The 18,975-nt window shown below is 38.5% G+C and overlaps 1 protein-coding gene across 1 annotated transcript in view; it reads left to right on the top strand.

Moving 5' to 3' along the window:
* Positions 1 to 18,680, top strand: part of LOC146750461 (uncharacterized) — a 121,200-nt gene extending 102,520 nt beyond the window's left edge. The window contains exon 5 of the mRNA XM_085499841.1: positions 17,898 to 18,680. Coding sequence (XP_085355967.1) covers positions 17,898 to 18,257 — 360 coding nt within the window. The 3' untranslated portion in view covers positions 18,258 to 18,680. The remainder of the gene's footprint in view (positions 1 to 17,897) is intronic.
* Positions 18,681 to 18,975: the final 295 nt, after the last annotated feature.

The following is an 18,975-nucleotide window of genomic DNA, read 5'->3' as shown; positions in this document are numbered from 1 at the left end:
TCAAGTTCAGCCATAATATTTGGAGTGGGGATACCATTATAGAGGTCAGTCAAATTCAACCATAATATTTGGAGTGGGATACCATTATAGAGGTCAGTCAAGTTCAGTCATAATATTTGGAGTGGGGATACCATTATAGAGGTCAGTCAAATTCAACCATAATATTTGGAGTGGGGATACCATTATAGAGGTCAGTCAAATTCAACCATAATATTTGGAGTGGGGATACCATTATAGAGGTCAGTCAAGTTCAACCATACTATTTTGAGTGGGGATACCATTATAGAGGTCAGTCAAGTTCAGCCATAATATTTGGAGTGGGGATACCATTATAGAGGTCAGTCAAATTCAACCATAATATTTGGAGTGGGATACCATTATAGAGGTCAGTCAAGTTCAGTCATAATATTTGGAGTGGGATACCATTATAGAGGTCAGTCAAATTCAGCCATAATATTTGGAGTGGGGATACCATTATAGAGGTCTGTCAAGTTCAGCCATAATATTTGGAGTGGGGATACCATTATAGAGGTCAGTCAAATTCAGCCATAATATTTGGAGTGGGGATACCATTATAGAGGTCAGTCAAGTTCAGCCATAATATTTGGAGTGGGGATACCATTATAGAGGTCAGTCAAATTCAACCATAATATTTGGAGTGGGGATACCATTATAGAGGTCAGTCAAATTCAGCCATAATATTTGGAGTGGGATACCATTATAGAGGTCAGTCAAGTTCAGTCATAATATTTGGAGTGGGATACCATTATAGAGGTCAGTCAAATTCAACCATAATATTTGGAGTGGGGATACCATTATAGAGGTCAGTCAAGTTCAACCATACTATTTTGAGTGGGGATACCATTATAGAGGTCAGTCAAGTTCAGCCATAATATTTGGAGTGGGGATACCATTATAGAGGTCAGTCAAGTTCAACCATACTATTTTGAGTGGGGATACCATTATAGAGGTCAGTCAAGTTCAACCATAATATTTAGAGTGGGGATACCATTATAGAGGTCAGTCAAGTTCAACCATACTATTTTGAGTGGGGATACCATTATAGAGGTCAGTCAAGTTCAACCATACTATTTTGAGTGGGGATACCATTATAGAGGTCAGTCAAGTTCAGCCATAATATTTGGAGTGGGGATACCATTATAGAGGTCAGTCAAGTTCAGCCATAATATTTGGAGTGCGGATACCATTATAGAGGTCAGTCAAGTTCAGCCATAATATTTGGAGTGGGGATACCATTATAGAGGTCAGTCAAGTTCAGCCATAATATTTGGAGTGGGGATACCATTATAGAGGTCAGTCAAGTTCAGCCATAATATTTTGAGTGGGGATACCATTATAGAGGTCAGTCAAGTTCAGCCATAATATTTGGAGTGGGGATACCATTATAGAGGTCAGTCAAGTTCAGCCATAATATTTGGAGTGGGGATACCATTTATAGAGGTCAGTCAAGTTCAGCCATAATATTTGGAGTGGGGATACCATTATAGAGGTCAGTCAAGTTCAGCCATAATATTTGGAGTGGGGATACCATTATAGAGGTCAGTCAAGTTCAGCCATAATATTTGGAGTGGGGATACCATTATAAAGGTCAGTCAAGTTCAGCCATAATATTTGGAGTGGGGATACCATTATAGAGGTCAGTCAAGTTCAGCCATAATATTTGGAGTGGGGATACCATTATAGAGGTCAGTCAAGTTCAGCCATAATATTTGGAGTGGGGATACCATTATAGAGGTCAGTCAAATTCAACCATAATATTTGGAGTGGGATACCATTATAGAGGTCAGTCAAGTTCAGTCATAATATTTGGAGTGGGATACCATTATAGAGGTCAGTCAAGTTCAACCATACTATTTTGAGTGGGGATACCATTATAGAGGTCAGTCAAATTCAGCCATAATATTTGGAGTGGGGATACCATTATAGAGGTCAGTCAAGTTCAACCATACTATTTTGAGTGGGGATACCATTATAGAGGTCAGTCAAGTTCAACCATAATATTTGGAGTGGGGTTACCATTATAGAGGTCAGACAAATTCAGCCATACTATTTGGAGTGGGGATACCATTATAGAGGTCAGTCAAGTTCAACCATACTATTTTGAGTGGGGATACCATTATAGAGGTCAGTCAAGTTCAGCCATAATATTTGGAGTGGGGATACCATTATAGAGGTCAGTCAAGTTCAGCCATAATATTTGGAGTGGGGATACCATTATAGAGGTCAGTCAAGTTCAGCCATAATATTTGGAGTGTGGATACCATTATAAAGGTCAGTCAAATTCAACCATAATATTTGGAGTGGGGATACCATTATAGAGGTCAGTCAAGTTCAGCCATAATATTTGGAGTGGGGATACCATTATAGAGGTCAGTCAAGTTCAGCCATAATATTTGGAGTGGGGATACCATTATAGAGGTCAGTCAAATTCAGCCATAATATTTGGAGTGGGGATACCATTATAGAGGTCAGTCAAGTTCAGCCATACTATTTGGAGTGGGGATACCATTATAAAGGTCAGTCAAATTCAGCCATAATATTTGGAGTGGGGATACCATTATAGAGGTCAGTCAAGTTCAGCCATAATATTTGGAGTGGGGATACCATTATAGAGGTCAGTCAAATTCAGCCATAATATTTGGAGTGGGGATACCATTATAGAGGTCAGTCAAATTCAACCATACTATTTTGAGTGGAGATACCATTATAGAGGTCAGTCAAGTTCAGCCATAATATTTGGAGTGAGGATACCATTATAGAGGTCAGTCAAGTTCAGCCATAATATTTGGAGTGGGGATACCATTATAGAGGTCAGTCAAGTTCAACCATAATATTTGGAGTGGGGATACCATTATAGAGGTCAGTCAAGTTCAGCCATAATATTTGGAGTGAGGATACCATTATAGAGGTCAGTCAAGTTCAGCCATAATATTTGGAGTGGGGATACCATTATAGAGGTCAGTCAAATTCAGCCATAATATTTGGAGTGGGGATACCATTATAGAGGTCAGTCAAGTTCAGCCATAATATTTGGAGTGGGGATACCATTATAGAGGTCAGTCAAATTCAGCCATAATATTTGGAGTGGGGATACCATTATAGAGGTCAGTCAAATTCAGCCATAATATTTGGAGTGAGGATACCATTATAGAGGTCAGTCAAGTTCAGCCATAATATTTGGAGTGGGGATACCATTATAGAGGTCAGTCAAATTCAGCCATAATATTTGGAGTGGGGATACCATTATAGAGGTCAGTCAAGTTCAGCCATAATATTTGGAGTGGGGATACCATTATAGAGGTCAGTCAAATTCAGCCATAATATTTGGAGTGGGGATACCATTATAGAGGTCAGTCAAGTTCAGCCATAATATTTGGAGTGGGGATACCATTATAGAGGTCAGTCAAATTCAACCATACTATTTTGAGTGGAGATACCATTATAGAGGTCAGTCAAGTTCAGCCATAATATTTGGAGTGAGGATACCATTATAGAGGTCAGTCAAGTTCAGCCATAATATTTGGAGTGAGGATACCATTATAGAGGTCAGTCAAGTTCAGCCATAATATTTGGAGTGGGGATACCATTATAGAGGTCAGTCAAATTCAGCCATACTATTTTGAGTGGAGATACCATTATAGAGGTCAGTCAAGTTCAGCCATAATATTTGGAGTGGGGATACCATTATAGAGGTCAGTCAAATTCAACCATACTATTTTGAGTGGAGATACCATTATAGAGGTCAGTCAAGTTCAGCCATAATATTTGGAGTGAGGATACCATTATAGAGGTCAGTCAAGTTCAGCCATAATATTTGGAGTGGGGATACCATTATAGAGGTCAGTCAAGTTCAGCCATAATATTTGGAGTGGGGATACCATTATAGAGGTCAGTCAAATTCAGCCATACTATTTGGAGTGGGGATACCATTATAGAGGTCAGTCAAGTTCAGCCATACTATTTGGAGTGGGAATACCATTATAGAGGTCAGTCAAGTTCAGCCATACTATTTGGAGTGGGGATACCATTATAAAGGTCAGTCAAATTCAGCCATAATATTTGGAGTGGGGATACCATTATAGAGGTCAGTCAAGTTCAGCCATAATATTTGGAGTGGGGATACCATTATAGAGGTCAGTCAAATTCAGCCATAATATTTGGAGTGCGGATACCATTATAGAGGTCAGTCAAGTTCAGCCATAATATTTGGAGTGGGGATACCATTATAGAGGTCAGTCAAATTCAGCCATAATATTTGGAGTGGGGATACCATTATAGAGGTCAGTCAAGTTCAGCCATAATATTTGGAGTGAGGATACCATTATAGAGGTCAGTCAAGTTCAGCCATAATATTTGGAGTGGGGATACCATTATAGAGGTCAGTCAAATTCAGCCATAATATTTGGAGTGGGGATACCATTATAGAGGTCAGTCAAATTCAACCATACTATTTTGAGTGGAGATACCATTATAGAGGTCAGTCAAGTTCAGCCATAATATTTGGAGTGGGGATACCATTATAGAGGTCAGTCAAGTTCAGTCATAATATTTGGAGTGGGGATACCATTATAGAGGTCAGTCAAGTTCAACCATAATATTTGGAGTGGGGATACCATTATAGAGGTCAGTCAAATTCAGCCATACTATTTTGAGTGGAGATACCATTATAGAGGTCAGTCAAGTTCAGCCATAATATTTGGAGTGGGGATACCATTATAGAGGTCAGTCAAGTTCAGCCATAATATTTGGAGTGGGGATACCATTATAGAGGTCAGTCAAGTTCAGCCATAATATTTGGAGTGAGGATACCATTATAGAGGTCAGTCAAGTTCAGCCATAATATTTGGAGTGGGGATACCATTATAGAGGTCAGTCAAATTCAGCCATACTATTTGGAGTGGGGATACCATTATAGAGGTCAGTCAAGTTCAGCCATACTATTTGGAGTGGGAATACCATTATAGAGGTCAGTCAAGTTCAGCCATACTATTTGGAGTGGGGATACCATTATAAAGGTCAGTCAAATTCAGCCATAATATTTGGAGTGGGGATACCATTATAGAGGTCAGTCAAGTTCAGCCATAATATTTGGAGTGGGGATACCATTATAGAGGTCAGTCAAATTCAGCCATAATATTTGGAGTGGGGATACCATTATAGAGGTCAGTCAAGTTCAGCCATAATATTTGGAGTGGGGATACCATTATAGAGGTCAGTCAAGTTCAGCCATAATATTTGGAGTGGGGATACCATTATAAAGGTCAGTCAAGTTCAGCCATAATATTTGGAGTGGGGATACCATTATAGAGGTCAGTCAAGTTCAGCCATAATATTTGGAGTGGGAATACCATTATAGAGGTCAGTCAAGTTCAGTCATAATATTTGGAGTGGGGATACCATTATAGAGGTCAGTCAAATTCAACCATAATATTTGGAGTGGGATACCATTATAGAGGTCAGTCAAGTTCAGTCATAATATTTGGAGTGGGGATACCATTATAGAGGTCAGTCAAATTCAACCATAATATTTGGAGTGGGGATACCATTATAGAGGTCAGTCAAGTTCAGCCATAATATTTGGAGTGGGGATACCATTATAGAGGTCAGTCAAATTCAACCATAATATTTGGAGTGGGATACCATTATAGAGGTCAGTCAAGTTCAGTCATAATATTTGGAGTGGGGATACCATTATAGAGGTCAGTCAAATTCAACCATAATATTTGGAGTGGGGATACCATTATAGAGGTCAGTCAAATTCAACCATAATATTTGGAGTGGGGATACCATTATAGAGGTCAGTCAAGTTCAACCATACTATTTTGAGTGGGGATACCATTATAGAGGTCAGTCAAGTTCAGCCATAATATTTGGAGTGGGGATACCATTATAGAGGTCAGTCAAATTCAACCATAATATTTGGAGTGGGATACCATTATAGAGGTCAGTCAAGTTCAATCATAATATTTGGAGTGGGATACCATTATAGAGGTCAGTCAAATTCAGCCATAATATTTGGAGTGGGGATACCATTATAGAGGTCAGTCAAGTTCAGCCATAATATTTGGAGTGGGGATACCATTATAGAGGTCAGTCAAATTCAGCCATAATATTTGGAGTGGGGATACCATTATAGAGGTCAGTCAAGTTCAGCCATAATATTTGGAGTGGGGATACCATTATAGAGGTCAGTCAAATTCAACCATAATATTTGGAGTGGGGATACCATTATAGAGGTCAGTCAAATTCAGCCATAATATTTGGAGTGGGATACCATTATAGAGGTCAGTCAAGTTCAGTCATAATATTTGGAGTGGGATACCATTATAGAGGTCAGTCAAATTCAACCATAATATTTGGAGTGGGGATACCATTATAGAGGTCAGTCAAGTTCAACCATACTATTTTGAGTGGGGATACCATTATAGAGGTCAGTCAAGTTCAGCCATAATATTTGGAGTGGGGATACCATTATAGAGGTCAGTCAAGTTCAACCATACTATTTTGAGTGGGGATACCATTATAGAGGTCAGTCAAGTTCAACCATAATATTTAGAGTGGGGATACCATTATAGAGGTCAGTCAAGTTCAACCATACTATTTTGAGTGGGGATACCATTATAGAGGTCAGTCAAGTTCAACCATACTATTTTGAGTGGGGATACCATTATAGAGGTCAGTCAAGTTCAGCCATAATATTTGGAGTGGGGATACCATTATAGAGGTCAGTCAAGTTCAGCCATAATATTTGGAGTGCGGATACCATTATAGAGGTCAGTCAAGTTCAGCCATAATATTTGGAGTGGGGATACCATTATAGAGGTCAGTCAAGTTCAGCCATAATATTTGGAGTGGGGATACCATTATAGAGGTCAGTCAAGTTCAGCCATAATATTTTGAGTGGGGATACCATTATAGAGGTCAGTCAAGTTCAGCCATAATATTTGGAGTGGGGATACCATTATAGAGGTCAGTCAAGTTCAGCCATAATATTTGGAGTGGGGATACCATTTATAGAGGTCAGTCAAGTTCAGCCATAATATTTGGAGTGGGGATACCATTATAGAGGTCAGTCAAGTTCAGCCATAATATTTGGAGTGGGGATACCATTATAGAGGTCAGTCAAGTTCAGCCATAATATTTGGAGTGGGGATACCATTATAAAGGTCAGTCAAGTTCAGCCATAATATTTGGAGTGGGGATACCATTATAGAGGTCAGTCAAGTTCAGCCATAATATTTGGAGTGGGGATACCATTATAGAGGTCAGTCAAGTTCAGCCATAATATTTGGAGTGGGGATACCATTATAGAGGTCAGTCAAATTCAACCATAATATTTGGAGTGGGATACCATTATAGAGGTCAGTCAAGTTCAGTCATAATATTTGGAGTGGGATACCATTATAGAGGTCAGTCAAGTTCAACCATACTATTTTGAGTGGGGATACCATTATAGAGGTCAGTCAAATTCAGCCATAATATTTGGAGTGGGGATACCATTATAGAGGTCAGTCAAGTTCAACCATACTATTTTGAGTGGGGATACCATTATAGAGGTCAGTCAAGTTCAACCATAATATTTGGAGTGGGGTTACCATTATAGAGGTCAGACAAATTCAGCCATACTATTTGGAGTGGGGATACCATTATAGAGGTCAGTCAAGTTCAACCATACTATTTTGAGTGGGGATACCATTATAGAGGTCAGTCAAGTTCAGCCATAATATTTGGAGTGGGGATACCATTATAGAGGTCAGTCAAGTTCAGCCATAATATTTGGAGTGGGGATACCATTATAGAGGTCAGTCAAGTTCAGCCATAATATTTGGAGTGTGGATACCATTATAAAGGTCAGTCAAATTCAACCATAATATTTGGAGTGGGGATACCATTATAGAGGTCAGTCAAGTTCAGCCATAATATTTGGAGTGGGGATACCATTATAGAGGTCAGTCAAGTTCAGCCATAATATTTGGAGTGGGGATACCATTATAGAGGTCAGTCAAATTCAGCCATAATATTTGGAGTGGGGATACCATTATAGAGGTCAGTCAAGTTCAGCCATACTATTTGGAGTGGGGATACCATTATAAAGGTCAGTCAAATTCAGCCATAATATTTGGAGTGGGGATACCATTATAGAGGTCAGTCAAGTTCAGCCATAATATTTGGAGTGGGGATACCATTATAGAGGTCAGTCAAATTCAGCCATAATATTTGGAGTGGGGATACCATTATAGAGGTCAGTCAAATTCAACCATACTATTTTGAGTGGAGATACCATTATAGAGGTCAGTCAAGTTCAGCCATAATATTTGGAGTGAGGATACCATTATAGAGGTCAGTCAAGTTCAGCCATAATATTTGGAGTGGGGATACCATTATAGAGGTCAGTCAAGTTCAACCATAATATTTGGAGTGGGGATACCATTATAGAGGTCAGTCAAGTTCAGCCATAATATTTGGAGTGAGGATACCATTATAGAGGTCAGTCAAGTTCAGCCATAATATTTGGAGTGGGGATACCATTATAGAGGTCAGTCAAATTCAGCCATAATATTTGGAGTGGGGATACCATTATAGAGGTCAGTCAAGTTCAGCCATAATATTTGGAGTGGGGATACCATTATAGAGGTCAGTCAAATTCAGCCATAATATTTGGAGTGGGGATACCATTATAGAGGTCAGTCAAATTCAGCCATAATATTTGGAGTGAGGATACCATTATAGAGGTCAGTCAAGTTCAGCCATAATATTTGGAGTGGGGATACCATTATAGAGGTCAGTCAAATTCAGCCATAATATTTGGAGTGGGGATACCATTATAGAGGTCAGTCAAGTTCAGCCATAATATTTGGAGTGGGGATACCATTATAGAGGTCAGTCAAATTCAGCCATAATATTTGGAGTGGGGATACCATTATAGAGGTCAGTCAAGTTCAGCCATAATATTTGGAGTGGGGATACCATTATAGAGGTCAGTCAAATTCAACCATACTATTTTGAGTGGAGATACCATTATAGAGGTCAGTCAAGTTCAGCCATAATATTTGGAGTGAGGATACCATTATAGAGGTCAGTCAAGTTCAGCCATAATATTTGGAGTGAGGATACCATTATAGAGGTCAGTCAAGTTCAGCCATAATATTTGGAGTGGGGATACCATTATAGAGGTCAGTCAAATTCAGCCATACTATTTTGAGTGGAGATACCATTATAGAGGTCAGTCAAGTTCAGCCATAATATTTGGAGTGGGGATACCATTATAGAGGTCAGTCAAATTCAACCATACTATTTTGAGTGGAGATACCATTATAGAGGTCAGTCAAGTTCAGCCATAATATTTGGAGTGAGGATACCATTATAGAGGTCAGTCAAGTTCAGCCATAATATTTGGAGTGGGGATACCATTATAGAGGTCAGTCAAGTTCAGCCATAATATTTGGAGTGGGGATACCATTATAGAGGTCAGTCAAATTCAGCCATACTATTTGGAGTGGGGATACCATTATAGAGGTCAGTCAAGTTCAGCCATACTATTTGGAGTGGGAATACCATTATAGAGGTCAGTCAAGTTCAGCCATACTATTTGGAGTGGGGATACCATTATAAAGGTCAGTCAAATTCAGCCATAATATTTGGAGTGGGGATACCATTATAGAGGTCAGTCAAGTTCAGCCATAATATTTGGAGTGGGGATACCATTATAGAGGTCAGTCAAATTCAGCCATAATATTTGGAGTGCGGATACCATTATAGAGGTCAGTCAAGTTCAGCCATAATATTTGGAGTGGGGATACCATTATAGAGGTCAGTCAAATTCAGCCATAATATTTGGAGTGGGGATACCATTATAGAGGTCAGTCAAGTTCAGCCATAATATTTGGAGTGAGGATACCATTATAGAGGTCAGTCAAGTTCAGCCATAATATTTGGAGTGGGGATACCATTATAGAGGTCAGTCAAATTCAGCCATAATATTTGGAGTGGGGATACCATTATAGAGGTCAGTCAAATTCAACCATACTATTTTGAGTGGAGATACCATTATAGAGGTCAGTCAAGTTCAGCCATAATATTTGGAGTGGGGATACCATTATAGAGGTCAGTCAAGTTCAGTCATAATATTTGGAGTGGGGATACCATTATAGAGGTCAGTCAAGTTCAACCATAATATTTGGAGTGGGGATACCATTATAGAGGTCAGTCAAATTCAGCCATACTATTTTGAGTGGAGATACCATTATAGAGGTCAGTCAAGTTCAGCCATAATATTTGGAGTGGGGATACCATTATAGAGGTCAGTCAAGTTCAGCCATAATATTTGGAGTGGGGATACCATTATAGAGGTCAGTCAAGTTCAGCCATAATATTTGGAGTGGGGTTACCATTATAGAGGTCAGTCAAGTTCAGCCATAATATTTGGAGTGAGGATACCATTATAGAGGTCAGTCAAGTTCAGCCATAATATTTGGAGTGGGGATACCATTATAGAGGTCAGTCAAATTCAGCCATACTATTTGGAGTGGGGATACCATTATAGAGGTCAGTCAAGTTCAGCCATACTATTTGGAGTGGGAATACCATTATAGAGGTCAGTCAAGTTCAGCCATACTATTTGGAGTGGGGATACCATTATAAAGGTCAGTCAAATTCAGCCATAATATTTGGAGTGGGGATACCATTATAGAGGTCAGTCAAGTTCAGCCATAATATTTGGAGTGGGGATACCATTATAGAGGTCAGTCAAATTCAGCCATAATATTTGGAGTGGGGATACCATTATAGAGGTCAGTCAAGTTCAGCCATAATATTTGGAGTGGGGATACCATTATAGAGGTCAGTCAAATTCAACCATAATATTTGGAGTGGGATACTATTATAGAGGTCAGTCAAATTCAACCATAATATTTGGAGTGGGGATACCATTATAGAGGTCAGTCAAGTTCAGTCATAATATTTGGAGTGGGGATACCATTATAGAGGTCAGTCAAATTCAGTCATACTATTTGGAGTGGGGATACCATTATAGAGGTCAGTCAAATTCAACCATAATATTTGGAGTGGGATACCATTATAGAGGTCAGTCAAGTTCAACCATAATATTTGGAGTGGGGATACCATTATAGAGGTCAGTCAAGTTCAGTCATAATATTTGGAGTGGGGATACCATTATAGAGGTCAGTCAAGTTCAACCATAATATTTGGAGTGGGGATACCATTATAGAGGTCAGTCAAATTCAACCATAATATTTGGAGTGGGGATACCATTATAGAGGTCAGTCAAGTTCAGCCATAATATTTGGAGTGGGGATACCATTATAGAGGTCAGTCAAGTTCAGCCATAATATTTGGAGTGGGGATACCATTATAGAGGTCAGTCAAATTCAACCATAATATTTGGAGTGGGGATACCATTATAGAGGTCAGTCAAATTCAGCCATAATATTTGGAGTGGGGATACCATTATAGAGTCAGTCATATTCAACCATAATATTTGGAGTGGGGATACCATTATAGAGGTCAGTCAAATTCAGCCATAATATTTGGAGTGGGGGTACCATTATAGAGGTCAGTCAAGTTCAACCATAATATTTGGAGTGGGATACCATTATAGAGGTCAGTCAAGTTCAGCCATAATATTTGGAGTGGGGATACCATTATAGAGGTCAGTCAAATTCAACCATAATATTTGGAGTGGGGATACCATTATAGAGGTCAGTCAAGTTCAGCCATAATATTTGGAGTGGGGATACCATTATAGAGGTCAGTCAAGTTCAACCATAATATTTGGAGTGGGGATACCATTATAGAGGTCAGTCAAGTTCAGCCATAATATTTGGAGTGGGGATACCATTATAGAGGTCAGTCAAGTTCAACCATAATATTTGGAGTGGGATACCATTATAGAGGTCAGTCAAGTTCAGCCATAATATTTGGAGTGGGGATACCATTATAGAGGTCAGTCAAGTTCAACCATAATATTTGGAGTGGGGATACCATTATAGAGGTCAGTCAAGTTCAGCCATAATATTTGGAGTGGGGATACCATTATAGAGGTCAGTCAAGTTCAGCCATAATATTTGGAGTGGGGATACCATTATAGAGGTCAGTCAAATTCAACCATAATATTTAGAGTGGGGATACCATTATAGAGGTCAGTCAAGTTCAGCCATACTATTTGGAGTGGGGATACCATTATAGAGGTCAGTCAAGTTCAGCCATAATATTTGGAGTGGGGATACCATTATAGAGGTCAGTCAAATTCAACCATAATATTTGGAGTGGGGATACCATTATAGAGGTCAGTCAAATTCAACCATAATATTTGGAGTGGGGATACCATTATAGAGGTCAGTCAAGTTCAGTCATAATATTTGGAGTGGGGATACCATTATAGAGGTCAGTCAAATTCAGCCATAATATTTGGAGTGGGATACCATTATAGAGGTCAGTCAAGTTCAGCCATACTATTTGGAGTGGGGATACCATTATAGAGGTCAGTCAAATTCAACCATAATATTTGGAGTGGGGATACCATTATAGAGGTCAGTCAAGTTCAACCATAATATTTGGAGTGGGGATACCATTATAGAGGTCAGTCAAGTTCAGCCATAATATTTGGAGTGGGGATACCATTATAGAGGTCAGTCAAGTTCAACCATAATATTTGGAGTGGGATACCATTATAGAGGTCAGTCAAGTTCAACCATACTATTTTGAGTGGGGATACCATTATAGAGGTCAGTCAAGTTCAGCCATAATATTTGGAGTGGGGATACCATTATAGAGGTCAGTCAAGTTCAACCATAATATTTGGAGTGGGGATACCATTATAGAGGTCAGTCAAATTCAGTCATACTATTTGGAGTGGGGATACCATTATAGAGGTCAGTCAAGTTCAACCATAATATTTGGAGTGGGGATACCATTATAGTGGTCAGTCAAATTCAGTCATAATATTTGGAGTGGGGATACCATTATAGAGGTCAGTCAAGTTCAGCCATAATATTTGGAGTGGGGATACCATTATAGAGGTCAGTCAAGTTCAGTCAAAATATTTGGAGTGGGATACCATTATAGAGGTCAGTCAAGTTCAACCATAATATTTGGAGTGGGGATACCATTATAGAGGTCAGTCAAGTTCAGCCATACTATTTGGAGTGGGGATACCATTATAGAGGTCAGTCAAGTTCAGCCATACTATTTGGAGTGGGGATACCATTATAGAGGTCAGTCAAGTTCAGTCATAACATTTGGAGTGGGGATACCATTATAGAGGTCAGTCAAGTTCAACCATACTATTTGGAGTGGGGATACCATTATAGAGGTCAGTCAAGTTCAGTCATAATATTTGGAGTGGGGATACCATTATAGAGGTCAGTCAAGTTCAGCCATAATATTTGGAGTGGGGATACCATTATAGAGGTCAGTCAAATTCAGTCATAATATTTGGAGTGGGGATACCATTATAGAGGTCAGTCAAATTCAGCCATAATATTTGGAGTGGGGATACCATTATAGAGGTCAGTCAAATTCAACCATAATATTTGGAGTGGGGATACCATTATAGAGGTCAGTCAAGTTCAGCCATAATATTTGGAGTGGGGATACCATTATAGAGGTCAGTCAAATTCAGCCATAATATTTGGAGTGGGGATACCATTATAGAGGTCAGTCAAATTCAACCATAATATTTGGAGTGGGGATACCATTATAGAGGTCAGTCAAGTTCAGCCATAATATTTGGAGTGGGGATACCATTATAGAGGTCAGTCAAGTTCAGCCATAATATTTGGAGTGGGGATACCATTATAGAGGTCAGTCAAGTTCAGCCATAATATTTGGAGTGGGGATACCATTATAGAGGTCAGTCAAGTTCAGTCATAATATTTGGAGTGGGGATACCATTATAGAGGTCAGTCAAGTTCAACCATAATATTTGGAGTGGGGATACCATTATAGAGGTCAGTCAAATTCAGCCATAATATTTGGAGTGGGGATACCATTATAGAGGTCAGTCAAGTTCAGTCATAATATTTGGAGTGGGGATACCATTATAAAGGTCAGTCAAGTTCAGCCATAATATTTGGAGTGGGGATACCATTATAGAGGTCAGTCAAGTTCAACCATAATATTTGGAGTGGGGATACCATTATAGAGGTCAGTCAAATTCAGCCATAATATTTGGAGTGGGGATACCATTATAGAGGTCAGTCAAGTTCAGCCATACTATTTGGAGTGGGAATACCATTATAGAGGTCAGTCAAGTTCAGCCATAATATTTGGAGTGGGGATACCATTATAGAGGTCAGTCAAGTTCAGCCATACTATTTGGAGTGGGGATACCATTATAGAGGTCAGTCAAGTTCAGCCATAATATTTGGAGTGGGGATACCATTATAGAGGTCAGTCAAGTTCAGCCATAATATTTGGAGTGGGATACCATTATAGAGGTCAGTCAAATTCAGCCATAATATTTGGAGTGGGGATACCATTATAGAGGTCAGTCAAGTTCAGTCATAATATTTGGAGTGGGGATACCATTATAGAGGTCAGTCAAGTTCAACCATAATATTTGGAGTGGGGATACCATTATAGAGGTCAGTCAAGTTCAGTCATAATATTTGGAGTGGGGATACCATTATAGAGGTCAGTCAAGTTCAACCATAATATTTGGAGTGGGGATACCATTATAGAGGTCAGTCAAGTTCAACCATAATATTTGGAGTGGGGATACCATTATAGAGGTCAGTCAAATTCAGCCATAATATTTGGAGTGGGGATACCATTATAGAGGTCAGTCAAGTTCAGCCATACTATTTGGAGTGGGGATACCATTATAGAGGTCAGTCAAGTTCAGCCATAATATTTGGAGTGGGGATACTATTATAAAGGTCAGTCAAGTTCAGCCATAATATTTGGAGTGGGGATACCATTATAGAGGTCAGTCAAGTTCAGCCATAATATTTGGAGTGGGATACCATTATAGAGGTCAGTCAAGTTCAGCCATAATATTTGGAGTGGGGATACCATTATAGAGGTCAGTCAAGTTCAGCCATAATATTTGGAGTGGGGATACCATTATAGAGGTCAGTCAAATTCAGCCATACTATTTGGAGTGGGGATACCATTATAGAGGTCAGTCAAATTCAGCCATACTATTTGGAGTGGGGATACCATTATAGAGGTCAGTCAAGTTCAGCCATAATATTTGGAGTGGGGATACCATTATAGAGGTCAGTCAAGTTCAGTCATAATATTTGGAGTGGGGATACCATTATAGAGGTCAGTCAAGTTCAGCCATACTATTTGGAGTGGGGATACCATTATAGAGGTCAGTCAAGTTCAGCCATACTATTTGGAGTGGGGATACCATTATAGAGGTCAGTCAAGTTCAGCCATAATATTTGGAGTGGGGATACCATTATAAAGGTCAGTCAAGTTCAGCCATAATATTTGGAGTGGGGATACCATTATAGAGGTCAGTCAAGTTCAACCATAATATTTGGAGTGGGGATACCATTATAGAGGTCAGTCAAATTCAACCATACTATTTGGAGTGGGGATACCATTATAGACGTCAGTCAAGTTCAGCCATACTATTTGGAGTGGGGATACCATTATAGAGGTCAGTCAAGTTCAGTCATAATATTTGGAGTGGAGATACCATTATAGAGGTCAGTCAAGTTCAACCATAATATTTGGAGTGGGGATACCATTATAGAGGTCAGTCAAGTTCAGTCATAATATTTGGAGTGGGGTTACCATTATAGAGGTCAGTCAAGTTCAACCATAATATTTGGAGTGGGGATACCATTATAGAGGTCAGTCAAGTTCAGCCATACTATTTTGAGTGGGGATACCATTATAGAGGTCAGTCAAATTCAGCCATAATATTTGGAGTGGGGATACCATTATAAAGGTCAGTCAAGTTCAACCATACTATTTTGAGTGGGGATACCATTATAGAGGTCAGTTAAGTTCAGCCATAATATTTGGAGTGGGGATACCATTATAGAGGTCAGTCAAGTTCAGCCATACTATTTGGAGTGGGGATACCATTATAGAGGTCAGTCAAGTTCAGCCATACTATTTTGAGTGGGGATACCATTATAGAGGTCAGTCAAATTCAGCCATAATATTTGGAGTGGGGATACCATTATAAAGGTCAGTCAAGTTCAACCTTACTATTTTGAGTGGGGATACCATTATAGAGGTCAGTTAAGTTCAGCCATAATATTTGGAGTGGGGATACCATTATAGAGGTCAGTCAAGTTCAGCCATACTATTTGGAGTGGGGATACCATTATAGAGGTCAGTCAAGTTCAGCCATACTATTTGGAGTGGGGATACCATTATAGAGGTCAGTCAAATTCAGCCATAATATTTGGAGTGGGGATACCATTATAGAGGTCAGTCAAGTTCAGCCATAATATTTGGAGTGGAGATACCATTATAGAGGTCAGTCAAGTTTAACCATAATATTTGGAGTGGGGATACCATTATAGAGGTCAGTCAAGTTCAGTCATAATATTTGGAGTGGGGATACCATTATAGAGGTCAGTCAAGTTCAGTCATACTATTTGGAGTGGGGATACCATTATAGAGGTCAGTCAAGTTCAGCCATAATATTTGGAGTGGGGATACCATTATAGAGGTCAGTCAAGTTCAGCCATACTATTTGGAGTGGGGATACCATTATAGAGGTCAGTCAAGTTCAACCATAATATTTGGAGTGGGAATACCATTATAGAGGTCAGTCAAGTTCAACCATAATATTTGGAGTGGGGATACCATTATAGAGGTCAGTCAAGTTCAGCCATAATATTTGGAGTGGGGATACCATTATAGAGGTCAGTCAAGTTCAGCCATAATATTTTGAGTGGGGATACCATTATAAAGGTCATTTAGGTTGGGCTTTACTAATTTGATTGGGGATAACATATAGAGGTCAGTCAAGTCAGACTGTACTATTTTGAGTCGGGACAGTTCCATTATAGAAGTCAGTCTAGTTGGGCTATACCATTTAGAGTGGGGATCAGTGTGCTCTCTAAGCCAATATGATGTGCTACTGCAGATGCACACAGATTTGCTGTTAAACAGCTAGTTATGCTAATTCACTAGAACGTCATTGATGCAACAAAAAAATCATATATTGATATAGCGATCTTTAAAAGAACATCTTGCTATAGTTAGAAATTTGCAATTTAGTTATAAAATGAAATTCACATTCTATAAATATGGATACGAATACAGTCGCATACAATTTAATTTTTGTTATAAGACCGACGCCACCAGCTAATTCAACTTGATTTGGGGTTTTTTTCATTTTTACCCAGAATCCCTACAAAATCAGTTCTGTAGAGGTTACACTGGTGGGAATATACCATAAGTGAAGGAAATTCACCTACATCTTCTCAATTTCTATATATAAAGACTTAAGCTGTGGAAATTTTATATACAGAAAATGTGACCACATCTAGCTGTATGGAGCACATATGAATTTCATGATATACTCTAAAATACTTTATTTTCACTTGGAATTAATTTTCGCTAATTTCGCTGAAGGAATGATTCAGTGAAAATAAAATCTAGCAAATGTATCATTTTTTCTATATTTTACATTCAACTCGTCAAAAATCGGTGTAAATAAATTCCATACAAAACACCCAAAAAGTCTTTTCAGCGAAAATTAATTCCTGCTAAAATAAAGTATTTTACAGTAGGTAGTTCATTGAATCTTGCTTGTATAAGTTGACAACATATTTTCACATCAAAACACTCACTCTTGTCATACACACGTTTCTCTTTGTTCTATACCTCAGATGTTTTAAATATATTATTTCTGTTTCCTCTTATCGATTTTTCCACAGACTTTGTGTCAAAAATGTAACCCAAAGAGAGTCATCTTCTTAACAGATGTTGAAGGAATCTATGACAAACCACCAGTCAATGATGATGCCAAATTATTGCCCTGGGTTAACATCAGTAAAGATGGAGGGTTTACTGCACCCATAGCAACATCATCCAAAATGCATGATACCACAGGAGGGATTGCTTTCAAACTGAAAAATATCATTTCTATCATTACCAGAAGTGAAGGAAAAATTCCAGTGTTTATTTGTAAAATTGACTCAGAATCAGCCAAACATGCTTGTTTCCATGGTAACCTTTTAACCGACTCAGGAACATTGATAACAATGAAAGATGTTTTACCAAATAAGCAATCGTAAGATCATCTTTATTTTGTAAATAAATAAGGCTTCAGAGAGACACAGCAACCCTTAAGCAATTTATGGAAGAACCCACAGAGTAAAAATCATATGGCCTGTAATTTATCTTTTCGGCTATTAATATATGGACCAATCAAAACAAGGGTCTTACCACTTCAGTTAACAACCAATCAGAAGCTTTGGTTCATTGGTAACATTTCACGATTTTATAGTCTGCCCACTTTCACTACATAAAAATAAATTAAAGCATTCCTTTTGAATATCCAATAATTTTCAAGCAATTATTTTGTGATTGGACTATTTAACGGTAATGTACTTTGCAAATGCATACATTTTTGAAGACTGACACAAAGTATTTATTGGTATGTGTGTGTTCATTATCAATAGTATGAGAATAAAAAATCCAAGTTCAATTCATCAAAATTTGTTTCCTCAAATGTTGCATCCCACGTTTGGCTTCATTCATAGTAATCATTAGTTTTAAAGTTGGTTTATGATTATTGTCATCTCTGACGATAATAATATAGTTCAGTGTATGTGAAAAGTTTCCAAAATCTATGTCACTGCCACATGCTTTTAGTAAATCAAACTAGCAAATATAAAATCAAAGAAAGCTTAGAAAGAACTCCCATGTGGTGAGAGTATTGGAGACACATTAAAATTAATTCAAAATTTAAGATTCGCCTTTCAAACAAGAAGCTTGACAACTAATATTTGT

The sequence above is a fragment of the Saccoglossus kowalevskii genome, chromosome 1 (assembly GCF_978046115.1).
Source record: "Saccoglossus kowalevskii chromosome 1, keSacKowa6.1, whole genome shotgun sequence".
In the NCBI taxonomy this organism is placed as follows: Eukaryota; Metazoa; Hemichordata; class Enteropneusta; family Harrimaniidae; genus Saccoglossus; species Saccoglossus kowalevskii.
This window is presented reverse-complemented; position numbering and strand designations above follow the sequence as displayed.